We start from the raw sequence: 16,679 nt of genomic DNA, 5'->3' as shown, positions 1-16,679 counted from the left end.
GTTGCTTCCTGTTCGATGACACTGGTTGATCGTAAATCTTCGAGTCGCCACGGTTTGTTTCGTAAAGCTTAAATGTCGTGACTGAAATGATTGGCTCAGATAAAAGTTTTCCACGAAGAAATCGAGAAACCATTATGTTAAGGGTACCAGCCACAGATTTCCTCCAACGACAAGTTGAACGATTAATGAATCGTCAGAAATATTTTTTCCCTGCGTGCACGAAATAATGCGGAACTCCCTGCTTTACCGAGTAATTGCAAGGAAGATATTTGTTTGAGAATTCTATTACATTATACTTTACAGGTGAAACAAGACATCTGACTTAAGTCGAGGATTTTGGAATCTAACTCAATTCTACTTTCGATGACTACAATATACCTACATAAACCTACATAAAGGGAAATAATATACATGTATGAGTCTTTTTTTCATAAATATTCTAATCACGCTATCTACAAATTATAAACGAAATCTATAGAAAGTGATCAGGAGATTTGTATTGCCATAAATATGTACAACGCGATAAACTGTGATACAATGAGACATTTCTCGATAGCTTGAAAGTTCGACTCTCGTAAATTACGTGATATAGGTACATGGCAAATGTTATCACGAGAGCTGTTAACTGGCGTGGTTAATCGGTGAAACTAGGTTTACGGTGCTAGCAAAATAACGGTATTCGATGCGAATAACTATCCCTGGTCTCTGGTGGATCGAGCTAGAATCAGAGAGCTCGCGTGGGCACGGTTAAGCACGCGATCGAGATCGGGTGGTGGAGCATCACGACGCCGACGCCGACGCCGACGTCGCGCTGTTACCGATGTCGGCGTCGAGGTCGGCGTCGAGGTCGACTTCGGGGACGCTTCAGTAATGGCCAGCCGTTTGCCCGCGTCGAACGCGTAATCGAACTTCCTCGAGCGTTAAAAGGCCCTGAAGAAACTGTATCGCCGCCAGCCATCCTCCGACATCAACCTTCACACTCTCATTCTAGTTATCGCTGATACCAGACGTCTTTTTGCCACGACAAACCGCTCAAGATGTCACGGGTGAGTTGTGGCGAAGAAAATAATCGCGATTGTAATTTCATTTCGCTATATATGTATATGCCACTTGTCTACGCAGATCTTTATACGTTGTTTTGTTCGCCGAAGTTTGGTGATTTATTGGCGAATTATCTGATTAGTACAATTATTTGTCAAGTGATAACAGACCTGCAATTTCCACTGTGATTAATCGAGTACCGATATTCATTTGATTCGCTTGCTTATAATTGATATTTAAAATCAAAGGAGATAGTTGTTTACGAAGTCTTTTAGTTTTTTGTAATTAGTTAGCTAATTTCCTTACGAAATGTACCATATTTAGTTTCTAATTATCGATAAAACGTATGTTATAAACGATCAAATTTATTACTTTGAAAAAATGAAACTAAACGTTTGTAATTCATATTATCATGGACGGAAAGCTAAATCCTTCGTTTCGGCTCGTTAGTATTAAAGTCTTGTCACGTTGCACAAACTGAAATTAATTCTGAAGAGCAGAGTTGATGGCGTTTGCCACGCGATTAATCAACAAATTCTTCGATCGTACGCGATCTCCAGGTGCAATAAACTCGACGCGGAGAAATGAGATAATTAGTGCTACTGGTTCACTAGTTTCGTAATAGTTAGGATTGATTGACTCCTTCCATTAACTAAAACCCGGTGTACCGGGCAATACTATGGAGAATCGAGTAAACGAACTCGACACCGCTACTCTCGGGTTTCCATCGTTTCGCGGATAATGATCTCCGACCTATAATTGTCTATCATTAACTACCTAAGATTACTAATCTAGTTAGTACGCAGCAATTACTACGCCGAATGTACTAAAATTTATAGATACTCTAATCTTAATTTATACGTTTTATTGCGAAAAATGGAATGTTTTTTGTCTAATGGCTTTCGGTTTTCATTAAAACATGAATATGCTTATACATGTTTGTCGAGCTTCTTAAGTCTTACTGATTTTAGCATGATACGGTTAAAAATCTTATTTCCCGTTTACATACGAATATAAATAAATAATAATTAATGATGGTGGCAATAGGGTGACCAGTGGCCAGTTTCATAGATGTGTGACGCATTGGCGATGGGGTGACACGCGTTCAGATGTAGTAGGTAATTTGGCCAAACTTCATGGTTGGGGTTGATTCTGTCACGTGTCATAGAACCCTACTCAAGCCGGTTTACCACGTGCTTACTGGCTTATCGGGATCTGTCGCGCGTTTCTTAAAGCCGCACTCCTGCTCCCTTTACAGATAGATTTGCAGTTCACAGATAGCCTTTTAGTTTGCGTGAATTATTTTGCGTGAATATCATTATAAATAAGTAGAAAAATAATACACACAAAATTGCATAAGGTCATGATATAGATGTACAATAAGATGTATCGCGTGTTATAAATCTATCTTCCATCAATAAAATATAGTACGCGAAAAGTACGCATTCTTCACGCATTTAACTGCACGTATGTATGTCGCCTTTAAAACTAATCAATAAGTTGCTTAGAGTAATCATTATACATGCTTTCTTTGTCATAAAGTGTTTCTACTTTTAAAATTAAAATTATTAAAATGAACGCGAAAGCAAATTATCAGATAAAAATTGTTACATATCGCGTATAGATATTTGTATCAATAATTAATCGCCATTCTTAACTCGACAATTTTATGTGTTTTCGTGTTTCTCCACTACTACTCTATTTCAAATGCGAGCAAGAAATAAGACAAGTAAAAAAGGTAGCAAAGGAGAGAAAAAAAGGTCGAAAGAAGATATCTAATTAATTTGCACACGATTAATCACGTATAGTGAAGTCATATTTTTTAAGTCTCGCAATCGCTTCTCCATATTGCGTGAATCGTATCACTTAACACGTGAACCGGACGAACGATGAACATTGACCGTGGTAATTTCCCCGGGCTCTGTAAGACGTTCGCTTCGTCACGTCTCGCTGTCCTTATTAGTTAACGAGTTCTCGATACAGCAGTTATTAATTTTACGCGACGTCGTGTTATAAATATAACGTGCTTGTTTCTTCAATGATCTGTAACGAAGCCATGATAGGCCAATAAAAGAAAGCGCAATCTTCGATCTTTGGAATGATGAAACCGTCCGAACAATAAAATCTTCATTGGAGATATTCAAGCGCCTTTGATAGCCGAGTCCAAATATGAATTTGCGTATGAAATCTAATATCTAACTGTACATTGGCCGTTGTTAAGATTAACAAACGATTTAATATCATTTTTATTTCTCTCTTTAAGCTGTAGCCGTAGATCACCGTTTTATTATCTTAGCGTTTGTATTTATAACGTAACCATGTTGACTTTTCAATGATTTTGTTAAATTCCACTCTATGGATACAGCGATTAAGTAATATATAATTGCATTATTCTTGGATAATCATCAAGGCATCATCTACGCACGTGATGCGTAAGTGTAATTGGATAATCAGAACTATTAAGGTCATACAAGTTCTAGATTGCGGTTATAAGGAATCATTTAATTAAGTTATCAATTGGTTCATTTATTTATTTTAACATATTTATAGCGTTTCCATAATAAAACTTTGTATCAAGCAAAATGTGTTGGTAAATTTCTATCAAGGCGTCTAGATTAAGACCCGGATATTGGACTATCAGAATTATAATCAACCAACTCAGTGTTTTGATTCTGGCTAATCAAGTCAATTAAAAAAAGTTTCGCGCTCCATCTACCCACGAAGTTTCGACAGCATCGGTGTAATGAGCTATAAATCGATTCGGTATTCAAAGAATGTAATCAAAGTTAATTTTCGCATGGTCAAGGGCGAACATAGGCGTCCCTTTGTGAAACTATGTGACCGTGAATTCTCCTGTAATGAGCCCGGATTCTCTCACGCTATGCCCATTCGATGCACTTATCGGTAACGACATGCTTTGATATCATTCGAAGAAATTTTTAGCTGCGCTAATACTCCGTAATATTTTTTACATGTAGTTATTGATTTTTTGATAATATATATATAATCATATTTTAATCGATCAAATTTATTTCTTAAAGTATGATAAAGTGTCAAAATTATTCACGTATAATATTAGCTACGAATTCAAGATGCATATTCCCCTTCTTTCTTCTTCGAAGTTGCATCGTAAACGAAAATACAATTGCCGATCAATGTTTCTTGTGAAAACCACACGACCAGTTAATAATTCATTGTTTGACAGAGAAGAAAAGACAACGGGGTAGAAATTTCTGGAAAAGAATGAATCGAATGGTTCGAAGCGTGCACCAGCAATCAGTCGATAAAGTTGAAAAAAGCTTTCCTATCTCTTCAATTACCTTCCCGACCGAAATGTCTTTCCGACAATTCACTTTTTCTTTCGCTGTTTGATATTCGCCATTATCTCATTATAGATGCCAAGTACGAGTGAAAACAATGTTGAAGATAATTCAAAATCGTAAAAACTTCTCGACTTCGTTTAGCATATGCAATATCGAAAGAAAAAGTCGATGAAGAGGAAAGGGAGAAAGACGAAGAAGGAAAGCGGTAAAACTATCCCATCATAGAAGAGCAGCGGAAGGCTATACACATAATATCTGAGCGCGGTTATCACCGGCGGGATAATGTGAGAAAAAGGAGAAATATGATGGAAGAGGTGAAATCTCGATGACCCACGGAACCGCCGTCTGTAAAAACTTGTTCAGATATGCAAACGTGCAGTTTAATCCGGTTTACTCGCTTCCTTCGTCTCTTTGACACGGTTCAAACTCCACGATCACACACAGATTACTGATTTGACAATTTATCGCGATCGCTTGAATTTATGCGCCAGCGTGTAATTCCTGTGGAGGATTATTTTAACAACAATGATACAATTTCATTGTATAGACAGGTACAAATATGTGGAATGGTGATAAGGGCTATACCTCTGACTCGTATCTGCTTAGCACCAAAGCTAAACTATTCTTCATTATCATTTATTATTATCATTTTTCTAAACAGCCCTTCTTCGATAAAACTTTTAATAGATTCTAGATACGTAATAAGAATTAAAGTAATTAAATCGTAAGAACTTTTTAAATCCAATTGGACGCTCTCTTTCTATGAATCAAATTATTTGATTGTATCATTTATAAACGCTATTACTGTTATTTCGCTTGTTGTACTTTGTTCTACCATTAGCCTATTTATGTATTTTTCTGCTTTCTTGTAATTCATACTTTAATTGTATACTGTAATTGTTATCTTTGCTATTGACTAGTTTGTATTATTATAAATTCATTGTAATTTTCTTACTTTTATATGATCATCATTATTGTTACTATTTTGTTCTTGTACTTTATTCTGCTATTAGTTATTTTCGTGTATCTCTTCTGCTTTTTATTAATCTCATTATAACAACTGTATCAGTGGAATCTTCAGGTTAATCTTAAATAAATAAATTAAATTAAACTAAATTAAATAAACCACTATGTAGGCGTATTTAAGTTTGATAACTGAAAACTTCGGTACCGAGGCGAACCAACAGAAAAATTGGAATTTATTTAAAATAAGTCGGTTAAATAAACTTCGGTAAATCTCGTCGCCCTATGTTTCCTGATATCGTGCAATTGCCACGAGTAATTGTCCCGAGTTTCAAACTGGATACCGCTTTGAGTCAGGACACGTGATCAAACGAGAGTTGTAAATTATCGGGTTTCAAAAACTTTTAAGCTCATTGTTCACCGCGCGAACACGAGCTAATTGTTATTACTATCGACGCGGAACATCGAATGTACCCGACGTGGTTTATCTTGTGATTATTAGTACAGCTGCGAGATTCTCAGGAGGGGTTGCTCAAACCATGGCTTCCCATGCTGCATGCAACTCGTACGTTGAACCTCTCCGGCTGATTTGCGCACAGAATTGATCATGCTAAACCACCAGTGGTTTCTTGTTTTTTGCCTAATTATAAGATGCTATTTTGGGAAAATGAACACTAGCTGTATGTTGAGTTAAATTAAAACGCACTAAGTTGCGAAACATTTACAAAGACCTACAAAGTTTCGTGAGAATGAAACGATATTACTATAAAGTATTTTGCCAGTTACGATAAAAAATACTGGTTTAACTCAAAGTGATTTTTCTACCCTTAAAGATATGTTTTAGCTTTCGATCAATTTCGATCAATCGCCGAATTTCTGATTTTATACCTTGATCGGCCAAAATGCTCCATCGATAGAAAATCGTGTATACGAAGTCGTAGAAAAGTTAGAACAGCGTATTCGGAGGGTGATATCCTCGCGAGAAGCCAGTTTGGCCATATACATATCGATTGGTGCCATTCGGTGCCTGGCAGAGGGTCGTGCTTCTTCTACTTCCATTCTCGCAGATACCGGATACGACAAAGCTCTAACAAAAGAAGAAAATCGAGAAGTATGACTATGAGCGATTTCTCTACCGATTCATGGAGCAATTAAGAGGCTCGCAATTCTTTGGAATTTTTAAACCTTTCCCAGATTATAACTCTTGTCTTTCGTGCAAACTGAGCCAATTTTAATGAAATCATAAAAAAGGAGGAAGAAAATTCCGTAGTAAATATGTTTGTCTTCATTTCGATAACAATATTTTTTAAATAGCCTTGTTTATTGCTTCTATAAGAAGATTAAACTGATCTAGTATAACAGTAATTACATTGACATAGGTACTATACAATCAGATATTATGAAGATCATCTTCTCATCGTTTATTCTTTTATTTTTCGAAGATAATGCATAGAAATTGCTTTACTTTATTTTACTAATATACACTAATGCGTTATGCAGTATGATGAATATATAAGTTTTGCAAACATTTATCGTGAAAAATTAGGAATAGAAACTAGGAGTAGCTCTAGGAGTAGAATTAGGAATTAGTAGGAGGATTAATGATGAGATTATTGCAAATGTAAAAATATTGTTCTAGCCATTGTCTAAAGGAATTTCACAATTATCAACGAGGGGACAGATGGAGAGGCGGCGACCACCGTTTCTCAGAGGCCCTAATAAAACGAAAGAGGTATAATTCTTGGTTATGTTATTAAATCTCTGGATTTAAAAATAAATATATTACGACAAAACATATTTGTGTAGCTTTTATTTCTTAAACGAATATTTAAGAAGTATTCTATAGTTAATAATTAAATACAAAGGACATTAGATTTGTTTCAAAAGTTTTCTATTGATTACTTAACATTTATTTATTCTTTAACTATCTTATATCTAATTTAATTATACAGTAATTTTTAATTTTATTGTATGTGGTAATCGTGCTATAAGCATAAGCAATTCAAATAAACAGAGGGACAAACATCGCATGCACCCAGTATTCTATAATTCTATACCTAGGTCCTCTTACAAATGTATGAACGTGCTTCACTTACTAAGCAACAGTAAACAGTAAACAGAAACCTAACCCCAATTAAATGATGATGAATGCATTTTATAGTTTATTAAAAATTCATGCAATATTTTAATGATAAAAATAGGAAAACAAAACTGAATATATAATATGTATGGTAAAAATAAATAGCATTTACATTAATAAATAAAAAGTAGTTCTCAAATATTGTACATAGTATCTGTAATTATATAAGAATGAGACAACAAATTTATAATGTGATTATAATTTGTATATCAAATAATATAACACGAGAATTTTTAAGAATTTATTGAGGTATTGATGTAGGAAAAGTTTCATTAAATTTTTGTTTCCTAAGCTATTAAGTATAAGATATTATGTCCATTTATAAAGGATCAATATTTTCATAGGTAGAAAAAAACACAGGTGGTAAAATGGATTCCGCAGGTAGCACAATAAGTGGTGCTGGAGATCGTTTAAGTGAAGAAGATCTTTCACCAGATGCATTAGTTAGACAGAATTATGAATTACGACATCGTCTTGAAGAAGAAGCAGCTCATTACAAAAGACGTCTAGATACATACAGACAAGCACAACAACATCAGGCTGCTCTTGTTTCCCGCTTACAAGCCAAAGTAGGTCTTTTTGAATTTACAATGAATTTTGCAACATATATTAATATTTCATACTTTTAGGTATTGCAATACAAACAAAAATGTTCTGAATTAGAAAGTCAAATGGCAGAATCTGCTGTATATGATTCTAATAAGGCTGCAAGTTCTGCATCTCCAACAACTTCTGTTTTAGATGCAGCTTATCAAACGCTAAGGGAAATACGTGAGGAACAGGTTCATGATTTAGACACTGCTTTAAAAAAACTGGCGGAAGAACGTAAAAGGTATCATCCTCCTTCTTTACAGATAAAATAAACTAATCAGAGTAAATATTAAAATACTAATCCCTTGCTTAGATGTGAAAAACTGTTGCAATTAAATACAACTTTGAAAGATCAGTTAGAAGAATCTCATCAAACAAATGAAGCACTCACAAATGATTTACAGAAATTAAGTAATGATTGGGATATTTTAAGAGAAGAATTGGCTATCAAGGAAGAGGAATGGAGAGAAGAAGAACAAGCTTTTAATGAATATTATACTTCAGAACATAATAGATTATTAAATCTTTGGCGTGATGTTGTTTCTGTAAAACGATTATTTGCAGAGATAAAGTCTAGTACGGAAAGAGACTTATTAAAAATGAAGAATAGCGTTATTTCTACGTTTAACGATGTCTCGTCGGCTTGTAATAATACAGGATTCGCTATAAGAATGCAAGCAGCTATGCAACCAATGGTACATATATGTGAATAAGTTTTAATATTTGTTTTAATTTCATCATATTTTAGGTATCTCAGCAAGTTCAACAAGCACAGGAACAGGCAACAACTGACTTGAAAACAGAATTAACAACACTCAAACAACAATATGATGTAGCTCAGAATGAAATTCATATAAAAGAGGAAAAGATCAATCAACTTATTCGTGATGTTCATAGTTTGGTAATTATCGAAATTAAAATAATATAGTTGTTATATAAAATAGTTATAATAATTATATTTTATTTTTAGGAAGAAAGATGTGGGGAGGCCGAAGCAGAAGTACATCGTAATTCACGTTTACAAGATGATATAGAAATTTTACAATCTGCATTGAGGGACATAGCACATGCTGTAATCCAAGATGCAGAAACTCGCGAAATTGAATCTACTCAAGCACCTCCTCATCTTCATTTGTCACCTACTGGACCAATCCCCCAAAAATCACCAAAAAGAGGTACAAGAAGCAACACCATTCCAGCCTTTGCTGAAAGTACTATCAGTGCTGTACAAGCAGCTCTACATAAATATCAGTTGACTATACACGAGCTTCAGGTGTGAAGATTTTATATTCTATGTTTCAGTAAATTGTAAAAATACAGAATTCACAGCTTATAAAATACTCTCTTATTTATGTAACAATATATTTCAATAAACTATTACATTAGGTAAAATTGCAAACCAATAAAGAACAGTTACAATCTTCTCGAAAACAATTCGAAAACGCAGAAGAGAATGTTAAAACTTTAGAGAAGAGAGCAGAAGAACTAATTATTGAATTAGATACAATTCGGTCACACTGCTCACAACTTAATCAAGAAAAAGACATGTTACAAAAAGGACTTGATACTGTAAGGATAGAAAAAAATGCACTTGACAAAAGCAGGGTAGAAATTAACAGCATGGTATGGTATATTTTTTTTCTATAAATACATGCGTTTTACTGTTCACGTTAATGTAAAACATTTATTTTTAGATGGAAAATTTAAATAGCGATTGCGAAAAATTACAAAAAGCTAACAACAAATTACAAAAGCTTTGTGATAACTTAGAAGATGAAAAACTGTATCTTCAAAGTGAGCTCAGTAGACTATCTAAAGATGTAGAATTAAGGTATGTTAAATAAGCATTCTTTTGTCTTTATTTGCTACCAACTGATTTATTTAAAAATTAAATTGCTAGAGAACTAAATCTACGTTCAGAGGAAGACAGATGCAGTAAAATGAGAGAGGAACTGCTAACTTTACGGGAAGAATTGAGTAAAGCATATCTCGCAAAAGATATGTTAGAACAACAAAAATTAGAAACAGATGGATTAATTTCACAAATTGAAAAAAGCAAAGGTAATTTCTTATAAACAATGCTTTTGTTTTATAATATATTTATTTAATACAGATTTATCTGTATGTATTTTCATTTAGGTGATTTGGAACTAGAATTGGAACGTGTACTATTAGAAAAATCAGACTTACAAGAAGTTTTAATAAAATTAGAAACAGTCTGCAGCAATCATGGACAAGAGAAACAACGATTACAAGAAGAATTAAAAAAGGTAATATTATACGAAATATTGTCAATGTTGATTATTAAGAATTATATATTAAATTTAGATAACAGAAGAAAAAAACAAATTAGCAAGTCAATGCACTGATCAGCAAAGTGATCTGGGTTCCTTAAGAAAAGAATTACTTCAAGCAGAACAAACCAGGCTCGATTTAGAGTCAGAGAAAGCAACTTCGAATGAAAAAGTAAAATTTTTAGAGATTGAGAAGGAGAAGATTGAAATAGAAGTAGCACATGTTACCCGTGAGCGTGGAGATTTAAGTAATCAGTTGTCAGTTTTGGCACGAAAGAAAGAAACATTAAATGAAGAATTAATGAGAGTCAGACAAAGATTAGAACAAGCAAACGAAATGAATGGAAGAATAAATCGAAATTTAGAAGATCTCGTAAAAGACAATGAAGAGAAACAGGTGAATATTATAAACAATTATTTAAAATTCGTTTACTGCTCTACACTACAATTATTTTTGGTTGTATAGGTACTCTTAGAAACCAATGAAAAAGAAGTACAACGACTACAGGAGCAACTTGCATCAATGCGCAGTGAAAAGGAAACGTTGGAAGGTGTCTTATTTGATACACAAACTAATTTAGAAAATATGCATGTAAAGAAGACACAATTAGAAAAGGAACAAAAAGAGTTGTTAATAAAACATGAAAGCTTAAAAGGACAAGTAGAACGATTAATGAAGGAACTTGAGAGTAGTGAGAAACGAACACATGAAATAAAGCAAACTCTAACGCAACAAAGCGGCGACCAAGAAGCTGAATTTCAACAAATTATCTCCAACGTGAAAAAACATAGTGAAGATAATATAAAAAAACTAAATGAAGAAAAAGTATAATATTTATTGACATTTAAACTGCGACAGTCCGTGTACAAATAAATCAATTGAATTAATTTTCAGGAACAAATAAAAATAAACTTAGAGAAACGACTTCAACAATCCTTGTTGCAACTTACTGGAGAGAAAGATAATGAGATAAATCAATTGCAGCAAAGGATAGATGAAATGCAACAGCACATAGAAAATTTGTGTCAACAACATGAGGAAGTTCTTCTTAGAGCAGAAAATGATAAACAACAAGCTCTTCTTATAGGTAGTAAATATGTATGTAAAGCATAAAAAATAAAGGCTAAAAAATGTTTTGCGTTTACAGCTCATCATGATCAGCAAGCATTAATGGAGAAATTGGAGACTGTTTTACGTGAAATGGAAGAAGAGAAGAACAATGTAGAACGAATGAAACGGGAAGCAGCAGCGCGTGCCGAACAGGAACGTAATAATACAAATCAACTGCGCGATGAATTGAGCCGTTTTAAAACAAAATTAGATGAGACTAAACTAAAAGCTGATGAAGAAAAGATAAAACTTGAATTAAAAATTGAAGAACTCTGGAAAGAACGAGGATCAGCGCAAAGAGAATCTGAAGAGTTGCAAGTTCAATTACACATGACGGAAGATAAAGTTGATAGTTTGCAAAATCAATTGCACGAAACTATTAGAAAGCTCAAAGATGGTAGATTTTATATTTTCTTCTAAGATTGATATGTTTAATATTCCTATGGTAATGATATGAAATACTATACATTTATAGCCGAAAATCTTAACGAAACATTGCGTAAAGAGTTAGTGGATATTAGGAGGCAATTAGCCGATTGTACGTATGAGAAAGAAAAATATAACAGTAGCAATAAAGAATTACGCGAACATGTGAAACGTATCGAAAGCGAAAAAAGAGAACAAAGTAGAACGTTAGAAGAATCGTACCAAAAAATTTCAGGTATTTATATTATAATGCTAATCATACTTTATTATATCATGTTTATTTATATTTTGCGTATTTGCGTTTTAAAGCATTGGAGGATATGAAATTGAATATAGATGCAGAGAGATCTCGTCTTCAAGCTCAACTTCGTGATATGGAGAAAGAAATATTACAATTACAGAAACAGCTTCATTTTACTCAAGATGAGTTACAGAAATCTCATCAGAATAACACGCAAGTACAAAATGATGAAAAAGAATTGCAAGCACGATTAACTAACGAAACAGAAGAAAGAGAACGTTTGCAGCTGCAATTACATCAAGTCAAGAAACAGGTAAGATATGAAGTACTTTAAAGTAGAAGATATTTGTTCTTATCATTATTTTTTTGACAGCTAATGGATGTTGATAATAGCTTGAAAGTAACAAGACAAGAGCTCGGAAGGTTGCGTTCACGTGCAGATGAAGAAAATGAACGGTGGAGAGTTAGAGAACAAGAACTAGTAGTTCGCCTCGAGGATAGTCGATGTCGTGAAAGAAAACTCGAGGACCAAAAGCATAACTTGGAAGTTTGTCTAGCTGATGCTTCCCAACAGATTCAAGAACTCAAAGTAAAATAGCAATAGAAAGTTTGTTCGCAAAAGCGAAATGAAAAATTTAATTCGTTGCATTAACTAGGCACGTCTTGGGGGCTCTGAAGGACGAGTTCGAGCACTAGATACCCAATTATCACAACTGGAAATGGCAAAGAAAGATGTTGAACAAAAATTAAGTAGCGTGGCTTCGACATTGCGTCGGATTGCAGGTATTCAATTGGATGGAAGTGTTAACATACCCTTTAAATTAATGAGTCCATCAAGAAGGTGGAGCCCAGCAAGAGGTACATATGTATTTATATTAATACATATATTAGTAGTGTATCAAGTAATAATGTCAAGTACAATTGATGTATTTTCTTTCTTATCCAGCTCAAGATCACATTGATTCTACTAGAGATGTGATACTTGATGTTGATCCTGAAACTGTTAGAAAAGGTGTACGATCTCTCATGCAACAAGTAGCTCAAATCGAACGTGAAAGGGTAATTAATAAAAGATTACATGTTTATCACAATAATTTGTAACTTCCAAAACATATTCACTTAAATTTTAGGATGATTATAAAACGGAATTGTGTAACTTGAAAAAACAATTGGTAGAAACTCAAGAGATTCAGAATAGATCAGATATGCAAATAAACACTTTATTAACGAATATAAGAATACTCCAGGATGAAAAGAATTCATTAGAAGTAAAATTTTCTCAAAAACAGAGTGGCTATGAAATGCAGGTACATTTTAGATATATTATGTTGATAGCTTCGTTCTTTTACTTATAAATATGTTTTAGTTAAATGCCTTGCAACTAAAAACAGAAGAATGCGAGCAATTGCGTGAAAAGGTAGCCAATCTTGAAATGATGATTAGTAATAATTCTGAAGAAAAAACACAATCCGAAGTAAGAATATTCAACATTGTTTTGTATAAAATAAATATTTCTAGTTTAATGAATGAATGAATGTGTAGGAAAAAATAGATAAACTGAAACAAACTTTGGGCAAAGTAGAAAATGAAAAACGTAATCTACAAGAGGAACTTAACAGAAGCGAGTCCCGTGCTACAAAATTAGAATTGCAAAGAATGTCATTAGAAGGTGATCTTCAAAGATTGCAAATGATGTTTCAGGAAAAAGATGCAAACATTCATGTATGTTAATTATACAATTCTCAATCTTACATTAAGATACAAGAAATACTATTCTGTATTGATTTTTTAGAAATTACAAGAACGAAATGATACGCAAAACCGAACAATAACGAGTTTAGAAGAACGTTGTACTTCGTTGAAATCTACCGTAGAACAATTAAATCTTACATTAGAAAAAGCATCCAATGCAGAAAGCGAATTAAAGAATGAAATTAATTCATTGCATCACAATATTATGGAATTAACAACTACCCTACAGGCTTCTAATGAGAAGAATAAACAGGTATCAGTATAATAAAATCATCTACGAGAAATTATTATTATATATAAATATTATTATTTATTATATTTTAGTTACAAAAACAACTTTCAAATACTGAGAATGAACGCAGAATTTTATCTGAACGCATAGAATTTTTGCAACAATCTTTGAACGATTTGAAGCATACAAATCAAACATTAACGGATCAAATTACTCGTCTACAAAATGAATTAGCGAATAATGAAGTACAACGTTGTGCCTTAGAATCTCAATTGAGAATAATTGCTTATCCGCAGGAAGAAAGTACAAACAAAGACGAAGAATTGTTACGACAGTTACAAATAGCGCAAAGAGAGAGAAGTGAAATGAGAGGAAAAATGGAAGCTCTTAATGATAAAGTAGGTATTTGTAATAGAAACTAGAATGAAGAGATATTAACTTCATATGTTTTAGATGAAATTATTGGAAGCTGATAAACGTAATTTGGAGCGGCAATTATCATTATTTAAATCGACTAGTCGTGGCAAAAGCTATGAACGTTCTGAAAAAGCAAACGTGGAATTACTTGGCACGAGTTTCGATATAGATCATTATGAGCAAGAAAACAGAGAATTAAGATTGAAAGTCCGTAGATTAGAAACACAACTTGCAGAGAAGGAAGCGGAGCTTATAAGAATGAAATCAAGTTACAGTCACACGCACTCAATATTTGATTTTAGTCGAGATAGAACCGGAGAAGTTGAAAGACTTCGAGCAGCTCAATTACAGGCTGAGAAATTGTTAGAAGCAAGAGAACAAAGTCACCGTCAACAAGTTTTACGTTTAGAAAATCAGGTATCCGTTTTTGTGTATATTTATATATTTGTAGTGTTTATGAATAGTTACGTACATTTATGAATAAATGTATAAATAACAGATACAACTACTGCGGGAACAACTTAATCAAGAAATAAAACGTCGACAATTATACGTCTTACGAAGTTCAAGAGCTGGCCGAGAAATGCAACAATTAAGGCAGGCCTTAGGCGATTCTTTGAGAACTGTAGCGCAAGATCCATCATTAGATGCAGTGTTATTAGAACATGAAGCTCGGAAATTAGATTCTACTCTGACAAGTACTACCAGTTTACCGCCATCATTAGCTTTACCTCCACCACCGTCTTACGATAGATCTTCCACACCAGCACAGCTGAAATAAGGTGTAATATTGTTTCAGACTGAATCAGATGTTGAAACTGCCAATGTATGTTCAATGATATTTACAAGACAAGTAGTATGTTTAATAATTCTTCCGTATATGGGAACATAATTTAACATGTCTTATGCTAGTCATAAATACTTAAACTTCATTATCATAGGTTATTTGAGAACTAGTAATTAATATAACATTTTGATACTTTAGTATTTCGCAAATTTTTACATACATTTTTTATACGAATTTGGAACTGATTATGTACAAACTTATTACATATTTTAAATTCTAACATATATTTATCGCAATACAATATTCTAGGTGCCTTCAAATTATTCTGATATCATAGACTAACATTATTGGACGTGTTCTTTCCCTTTTCTTTAATCATTCCTATACTATGCTATATTTATTATGCATTATAAAATTTTATAAGAATGAAGATACGCGGCAAGTAACCTATTTCCAATCCGTCCATAGATAACAGCAACTTTAGCTTTTCATTGTAATATTTACATATAAGTTATTTCTTAATTTATTATAATATTATATTGTTATTTTAAGATATATTCGGATTATTAAGTGTATGCTTATGTTCCGTATAATGGAAAGCACTTTCAAAGTAAGTCATAATGGCAAGAATAATGCTATCTTTAGTCTCGTCTCGAGACCAAAGAGAATCACCAAACTAAAGCATTGTAGAGACATGCTTCTGATCGTTTGATAGATGAGTTATTGAAATTTAACACAGCATAGAATGTAGAGAACGGTATATTGTTATAAAAAGAGTACTAAAAATAACATGCATAGTTGGCAAACAATGGATTGTGTCTATTCTTTATTTATAAGAATATAGACAACTAATCCAGCCGAAATACAACCAGCTAATTCAATTGAACTGTTCTCCTTGCAGATCAAAGAAAGTTGAAGAAAGTTGAAGTATTTGTAAATCATTATTTATCGCATCTTTACAATAATGTAGAAACAAATAGAATATTTTATTATTCTAGCATTTACATTTAAATAACAAAGGATTCTCAATAATTAAATTGCAAAGAATATTATAGATCATTCTGTTATTAATTTATAATGCTTAATGATCTTTTTGAAACACATTTTTACAAGTATAAGTTACTATTTAAATCTAATATAATTTTAAACAGGACATTGAAATAAAAACATTTGTATTTCTGGACTGACAAATCGAAAAAAGAGCTTATATAATGCTAGTCATGAAAGATAATATTATTCTTTATATATATATATATATATGTAACTATATATGATGCGTTAATTAATGTTTACTTTTGTAGAAATACATGTACCTATATACATATATATGGATATATAATAAATTATTGAAAAATTAATAA

The 16,679-nt window shown here is 32.9% G+C and overlaps 1 protein-coding gene across 10 annotated transcripts; it reads left to right on the top strand.

The window, feature by feature from the left end:
* Positions 1 to 35: 35 nt before the first annotated feature.
* Positions 36 to 16,008, top strand: LOC122573790 (rootletin). Of its 10 annotated transcripts, none has more exons than XM_043740637.1 (28): positions 36 to 1,046; positions 4,437 to 4,915; positions 6,967 to 7,059; positions 7,812 to 8,036; positions 8,097 to 8,299; positions 8,372 to 8,753; positions 8,807 to 8,959; positions 9,029 to 9,331; positions 9,445 to 9,681; positions 9,753 to 9,889; positions 9,959 to 10,119; positions 10,198 to 10,328; positions 10,387 to 10,749; positions 10,819 to 11,178; positions 11,248 to 11,440; positions 11,501 to 11,860; positions 11,939 to 12,124; positions 12,199 to 12,443; positions 12,504 to 12,719; positions 12,787 to 12,988; positions 13,077 to 13,189; positions 13,261 to 13,437; positions 13,497 to 13,604; positions 13,673 to 13,852; positions 13,923 to 14,135; positions 14,207 to 14,512; positions 14,568 to 14,948; positions 15,031 to 15,384. In XM_043740637.1, exons 2-28 carry the CDS (start codon positions 4,847 to 4,849, stop codon positions 15,310 to 15,312), a joined length of 5,979 nt encoding a protein of 1,992 aa, XP_043596572.1. In that variant the 5' UTR covers positions 36 to 1,046; positions 4,437 to 4,846; the 3' UTR covers positions 15,313 to 15,384. The 10 variants fall into 10 exon arrangements, with proteins under 10 accessions (XP_043596572.1, XP_043596575.1, XP_043596578.1 ...); XM_043740639.1 differs by lacking the exon at positions 36 to 1,046 and adding an exon at positions 15,871 to 16,008 and having other exon boundaries at positions 2,748 to 4,915; positions 15,031 to 15,357; XM_043740638.1 differs by lacking the exon at positions 36 to 1,046 and adding an exon at positions 2,748 to 3,220.
* The last annotated feature ends 671 nt before the right edge of the window (positions 16,009 to 16,679 follow it).

The sequence above is a fragment of the Bombus pyrosoma genome, linkage group LG12 (genome assembly GCF_014825855.1).
Source record: "Bombus pyrosoma isolate SC7728 linkage group LG12, ASM1482585v1, whole genome shotgun sequence".
NCBI classification, from domain to species: Eukaryota; Metazoa; Arthropoda; class Insecta; order Hymenoptera; family Apidae; genus Bombus; species Bombus pyrosoma.
This window is presented reverse-complemented; position numbering and strand designations above follow the sequence as displayed.